At 36.3% G+C, this 7,039-nt stretch overlaps 1 protein-coding gene across 1 annotated transcript; it reads left to right on the top strand.

Annotated features, from left to right (window-relative positions):
* On the top strand, positions 1–510 carry LOC143611067 (uncharacterized). The gene has a single exon (XM_077085375.1). It carries the CDS (start codon positions 1–3, stop codon positions 508–510), a length of 510 nt encoding a protein of 169 aa, XP_076941490.1.
* Positions 511–7,039: the final 6,529 nt, after the last annotated feature.

Raw genomic sequence — 7,039 nt, 5'->3', positions numbered from 1 at the left:
ATGGTAGAAACGGCCGACGGTAATCAAGTTAGAATATCTGAAGTCTTGAATAAGGGTAAAATTTTGTTAGCAGGACATGTCATACCTGTCCAGCTGTTACCCATGAGATTGGCAGGCTTTGATATTGTCCTAGGTATGGACTGGTTATCCGATAATCAAGCTCGTATCTTATGTGGTAAGAAAGCAATCGAAATTTGTGCAAACGGGAAGATAATTCAAACAGCCGGAGACAAAGATGGGGGTCATGTTAGCTTAATCTCAATGATTAAAGCTAATAAATGCCTACATAAAATTTGTTTAGCATTTATGGTGTATATGACGAAAGAACGTAAAAAGAAGAAATTAGAAGACGCACCAATTGTCTCAGAATTTCCTGACGTTTTCCTAGAAGAATTACCAGGGATACCGCCAGAGCGTGACGTTGAATTTAGAATAGATTTAGTACCTGGAACCGCTTCAATAGCTAAATCCCCGTATAGACTAGCTCCAACGGAAATGAAAGAATTATAGAAACAGTTAGATGAACTGTTAGAGAAAGGATTTATAAGACCAAGTTCTTCACCTTGGGGAGCTCCGATTCTATTTGTGAAAAAGAAAGACGGTTCGATGAGAATGTGTATTGATTATCGGGAGCTAAACAAAGTAACAATCAAGAACAAGTACCCACTCCCAAGAATCAACGATTTGTTAGATCAACTACAAGGAGCAAGTTGTTTTTCAAAGATCGATTTACGTTCAGGTTATCATCAATTAAAAGTCCAAGAAGAAGATATTTTGTAAACCTTATTTAGATAAATTTGTAATCGTATTCATCGATGATATACTTATTTATTCTAAATCAGAAGAAGATCATAAGGTTCATCTTAGAATTCTGCTTGAATTACTTCGGAAAGAGAAATTGTACGCTAAGTTTTCCAAGTGTGAATTCTGGCTTCATGAAGTACAATTACTTAGTCATGTTATCAATACAAATGGAATTCAAGTAGATCCCGCCGAGATTGAAGCAATAGCTAAGTGGGAAATTCCTAAATCGCCAACCAAAGTTCGAAGTTTTCTAGGTCTGGCTGGATACTATAGAAGATTCATCGAGAATTTCTACCGTATAGCAGTTCCCTTAACTTCTTTAACTCGAAAGAATGTTAAGTATGAATGGGGAACCAAACAACAAGAAGCATTTGATTTACTTAAACAAAAGCTTACTAATGCACCTATACTGGCTTTGCCAGAAGGTACAAAAGACTTTGTTGTATTTAGTGACGCATCTCATTCAGGTATGGGTTGTGTACTAATGCAACGAAACAAAGTAATAGCTTATGCTTCTCGATAATTAAAAGTGCACGAAAAGAATTATATAACTCATGATCTGGAGTTAGGTGCCATAATTTTTGCCTTAAAGTTACGGAGACACTATTTATATGGAGTTAAGTTTATCGTGTACACTGATCATAAGAGTTTAAAGCATATCTTTGATCATAAAGAACTTAACATGCGTCAAAGACGATGGATGGAAACTTTAAATGACTATGAGTGTGAAATCACCTATCATGAACGAAAAGCAAATGTAGTAGTTGATGCATTGAGTCGTAAAGAACATGAAAAACCTAAGAGGGTTATAGCTTTAAGACTGGAACTACAAATAGATTTAATTGCACAAATCAAGAAGGCTCAAAAGAAAGCAATCGAAGAAAATAAAATCTCCAAAGAAAAACGTAATGGTACTATTGACTCTTTAGTCAAAGGAGATGATGACATACTCAGACTTGGAAACAGAATCTGGGTACCAAAGATTGATGAATTACGTGGAAAGATTATGAGTGAAGCTCATCGATCAAAGTATATGATGCATCCCGGTGGTGATAAAATGTATCAGAATCTTAAGCCTAACTACTGGTGGAACGGGATGAAAAAGGATATTGCTCTCTACGTAGCCTAATGTTTAACGTGTTTGCAAGTCATGGCTGAGCATCAAAAACCTTCAGGTTTGCTTCAACAACCTGAATTACCTGTTTGGAAATGGGAGATGATAATAATGGATTTTATTAATAACTCCCTAAGACTACCCGACAACATAATGCTATTTGGGTCATTATTGATAGGTTAACTAAATCTGCTCATTTCATACCTATCAATGAATCTTACTCTATGGATAGATTGGCACGAATATACGTAAAAAACATTGTGTCATTGCATGGTGTGCCATTATCTATCATATCCGATCGAGATAGTAGATTTACTTCTTATTTTTGAAAAAGTTTCCAACAAGCGTTAGGAACTCAACTGAATGTTAGCACTGCTTATCATCCTCAAACTGATGGGCAGAATGAAAGAACAATTCAAATGCTTGAAGATATGCTCCGAGCTTGTGTGATTGATCTAGGAGGAAGTTGGGATGGTCATCTTCCTTTAATGGAATTCTCGTATAATAATAGTTATAACACGAGTATTCAGGCCGCACCTTTTGAAGCATTGTATGGACGGAAATGTAGAACGCCTGTATGCTGGTCTGAAACTGGAGATAATCAAATGTCTGGACCAGAGATAGTCCAAGAAACAACTGATAAGATATTACAAATCCGTGAATGACTTAAAATGGCAAGATATCAACAAAAGAATTATGTTGATATTCCCCGTAAGCCGTTAGAATTTCAAGTAGGCGATAAAGTTTTGTTAAAGGTTTCACCAAGGAAAGGTGTTGTATGATTCGGCAAGAAAGGGAAATTAAGTCCGCGTTTTGTGGGACCATTTGAAGTATTAGAACGAATCGGTACTATAGCTTATCATTTACGATTACCAGAAGAAATGAAAGGCATACATGATGTATTTCATGTTTCTAATTTTCGCAAGTGTTTGGCTGACGAAACTTTAGCTATGCCTTTAAGGGATGTTGAAATTAACGAAAATCTAAAATTCGTAGAACAACCTCTACAAGTTGAAGATTTCCAAGTAAAGAGACTTAAACGACGAAAGCTGAAGCTAGTCAAATAAGGTGGAACTCCCGACAAGGACCAAAATATACTTGGGAGTTAGAATCGAAAATGAGAAAGAAGTATCCACATTTTTTCTAGCGAATCTCGAGGACGAGATTCATTCCAAGGTGAGGAGGATGTAACACCCACAAAATTTTGGTTCAAATTTGACAAGTTTATAAAGTTAAAGGACTAAAAATATTTATGAAATAAGTAATGGGGAAAATAAGATAAGGAAATGAAGGCATTTTTATACTAAGGAAACAATTAAGGAAACTCCATCCCACATGGAAAGTGAGAAACAAATTGAAGCACTTTATAAGGAAGGAGTTTTCCATGGTAATGTTCTTATATGGCTAACCACTCTCACTAGTCCTAGCGGAGGGTGCGAAGCACCCGACGCGGACGCGGACTCGGACTCGGGCGATGGGCGTAATGTGGCGTTTTTATGGCGCACTTGGCACTTCACATGCTCGCATCGCCGCATAAGGGCCGCTTTAGTATTTTTGAACTATGGAAGATAGACCAAGTTGTGACAAGATACTAAAGTTTAAGGACTGAAAATAAAAATTCTTGTTTCCAGACCCATTCCGCTACGCGACGGGTATACAGACTAGATCATCGTGCTACGCGATGCAGATTCCTAGGAATTTAAAAAAAGGGGCGCCGAGCTACGCGATGGTCCAGAAGGAAGGGGGTATCGCGCTACGCGATGACCCGGTTAAGTAACCGGATCAACCACGTGTCAACACGTGGCAGATTCTGGTGGATTGCGGCGTCGCGCTACGCGATGGCCTATGGAAAGGCCCATCGCGCTACGCGACGGTGGGGAAAACTTTGCCTATAAAAGGGGGCTACGGGATTGAAGCATTCTCAACCCAAAAACACTTTTCTTTCACACACATAACATTGGAGAACGTGCCCAACCATTGTGAGGTTCCGTGGTCCCGATTTCTCGTGATTCATGCATGAATTGGAGTTCTGACGCTCGATCGGGTGATTAAGTGAGTTCGAAATAATGTTCTGACAGTTTAAGTAGAAGTGCTACTTGTACAAGGCTTAGGCAAATAAAAATACTTGCTTAAGGTAGGGATTCTGCTTAAGTTATTATTTTATTATATTATTTTAATGGTTTAGACCCTAGTCAAGGGTATAGTCTATATCATGATCAAGTAAGTAAGTGAAAATAAGCTTTCATAAGATAAGATTATTGATGAAATGTTGCTCTTTATTTATAAAGATATTACTTATGAAAGAAGAAACTTGATATATACGTTTCTTTATGATGAAGAAACGTAGCATATAAATGTTTTATAAAATGAAATGAATATCAAGGTAAAGGTTATGCAAATAGACTTAAGGTCTATAGCTAGATTGTAGATCTATTTATTTATAGAATGTTATTCTCGTACTATAGGTCCGAGATAAAGATCAGACATCTGTTGGTGAGAAATCTTGAAATCAACAAAAGGTGAATAAGTCCAAACCTTTTTATAGTGTGAAATGTTTTATGACGTGAATACGTCTATGTACTGTATATTTTGAAAAAATATTTACTCTTTAAAACTATAGACTGTTATCTTATGTAAAAGAGTTATGGAAATATTTGCATAAGGGTTGGTTCAAATCCTCTAAAACGTTTTGATACAAGGTAGTACTAAACTCTCAGGCTAAAATACACATGTGTCTGGATTCTTACATATATGTACTGTAGTGGGCACACTACAGACATACTGACCATGAGGCAAGTGACTGTCTCTAGGGCGAGTGAAGTCCGATTATGTGGTTTGTGCGTATGTTTAGTTCCGATGAGATGGGATTGAGACCCACTGAGTTGTTGAACGCTATTGGTGTTGTGTCATAACGAATTGTGAAAACGTTTTATTGAGTCAGCGTGTTCACCAGCATATAGCTGACGTATTTCAAACTGTTTTCAGGTAACCAGGAGTAATGTATAGTGGTGAGTATGCCACTGGAGATAGAAGATCACTAGGCATAGAATGCAGCTGGTGGCTCAGCTAATTTTTTAATGATGCATATGTAAAACTTGTTTTTAAACAAGTAATTTTTTATCACAAAGAAGGGTATTTAATTCCCTATATTATAAAAGTAAATATTTTAAATTAACATTTTCCGCTGCAAACTTTGATAAATTGACAAAAGTGGTACCAACTGTGAGTCACACGCCTAGGCCCGAAGGCGGGGTGTGAAATTTAATCAGTAAAATTATTAATTTCTTGGTTAAAGTCTAGTCTAGGTGTCGCTAGTGTCCTTTGGGTTCGATATCTCGTACTTCATCATGCTTTACTACAGTCGATAGGTACACTTGCCTATCTAGTGGTCTAGCATTAGAAGAGTCTAGATTTATAAATTTAAAACTAGAGTGTCTAGGTTAGGTTAAGTTTTTATAGACCGTTTTTAGCATATCAGCCTCCTATACTTCATATCCAAATTAAAATTAACAAATAATTTATATCTACACACAATCTACTAAAAAACATACGCCCCTAGGACCCAATTACCTAGAGTGAGTGTAGTCCCCAAATATTGCATGCAATCTACTTGAATCAATTCAGCAACACAACCACAACAATTTTTTAGAACTAATTGTGTGTGAATACTGAATCACCGCCAACAAGGGTTACGAATCGGAATCGGCACCGCCGAGACTCTCCCGGCACCGCCTAGTTTTTCCAACGGAAACCGACAACAGTAAATTCACCCATCGAGCAACTGAACCAAACCCGATTAGGTCATACCAAGAAGAGGAACCCGGCGATGGTGTTGGTTGAGCCCTGAGAGGATTTGATCAGAAGTGAGCGTTAAGCAGGAGAGCATAATTGATGAGAAAGGAATTAAATGATTAGTGTAAAGTGACAACATACGTGCCGATAGTAAACAAAGCTGGGTTAAAGATACACATGGTACACACTTGGATGTACATTGTACAAATAAGTGATGCATACTTTAGATGAAATTGTTATATTCTAAATTATACGTAAATCAAACTCAAAATTTAAAAACAATAACTGAAATTAAAACAAAAGCTTGATAATTGAAAAATAAAAATTATTAAATTATGTCATTTCGTCTCTCAAACTTTCGGTAAGGGCATTGGTTTTTTTTCTTTGTTTTAGGCTTCCAAAATGAGTGGGCCGCCTCTCCTAACCAGTTAGCCAAAAAATGTCATGAGTTGTAAGACTAACTATTTTTATTCACAACCCAGCCCAGCCCAAACTTTAATAAAAAAAATTAATTTATCTATCTTCAACTTAAACTGCCCACCCCGATCGAAAGTTTCACTTTCATTCACAACCCAACCTAAACCAACTTTTTTATTAAATAAATATGATTTTAATTCTTTAAAATATAAAAAAAACATTTTAAAAATAATAAGTTTGAGAACCAATAATTTTGTGTTGGAACACATTAAAAAATCATACGTATTTAGAAATAAGTCTGTTTTTAGTAAAATTTATATTATAATTTTGATAAAAAAAATAAACAAAATTTATTTTGGAGTTTTATAAAAAAAAGTTAAATATTACAACTTATTAGAAAAAAAGTTAAATATGTGAAATCAATTGTTAGAAAGAACAAGAAAGTTTAATATGGACTAATAGTTGTTTGCCACATGTCATTATATAATATTAAAAAATTGCACAACCTAAACCGAACTGGGTTGCCATTTTTTGGTGACGTTTTCTTTTCTTTTTAATTTTTTGGACAACCCAACCCAACCCAACCCAACCCAACCTAAGGTCACTAATAAATATAGTTTAAGGGGTCTGGACCAGCGGGCACTCCCTCTGGTCCGATGTGATAGCCCTTCATTCGAATGACGCTAGTGAACACCTCCCCCCCCATCTCATGCCACTAGTGACCTGACGCCACTAACCATGATCACACCATAACTTACGGCGGGACATGTCGGAGGACTAGGATTGCTCATGGCTCAAAGACAGTAATAAATAATGTGACAATAACTTATTATTTTATTTAAACTAAAGTACACAATTTCTCAACGAAAACAAATAAACCAAAGCCATTACATGAATCTCAAAATCAAGCAC

Source organism: Bidens hawaiensis, unplaced genomic scaffold (assembly GCF_021521415.1).
Source record: "Bidens hawaiensis isolate Kalapana, Puna unplaced genomic scaffold, B.hawaiensis_p1.1 tig00029054_1, whole genome shotgun sequence".
NCBI classification, from domain to species: Eukaryota; Viridiplantae; Streptophyta; class Magnoliopsida; order Asterales; family Asteraceae; genus Bidens; species Bidens hawaiensis.
The sequence above is the reverse complement of the archived record's forward strand: the minus strand, read 5'-3'. Positions and strand labels throughout refer to the sequence as shown.

Coding starts and splice junctions, on each gene's coding strand:
- LOC143611067 (XM_077085375.1), top strand. CDS start 1: ATGGTAGAAACGGCCGACGGTAATCAAGTTAGAATATCTGAAGTCTTG.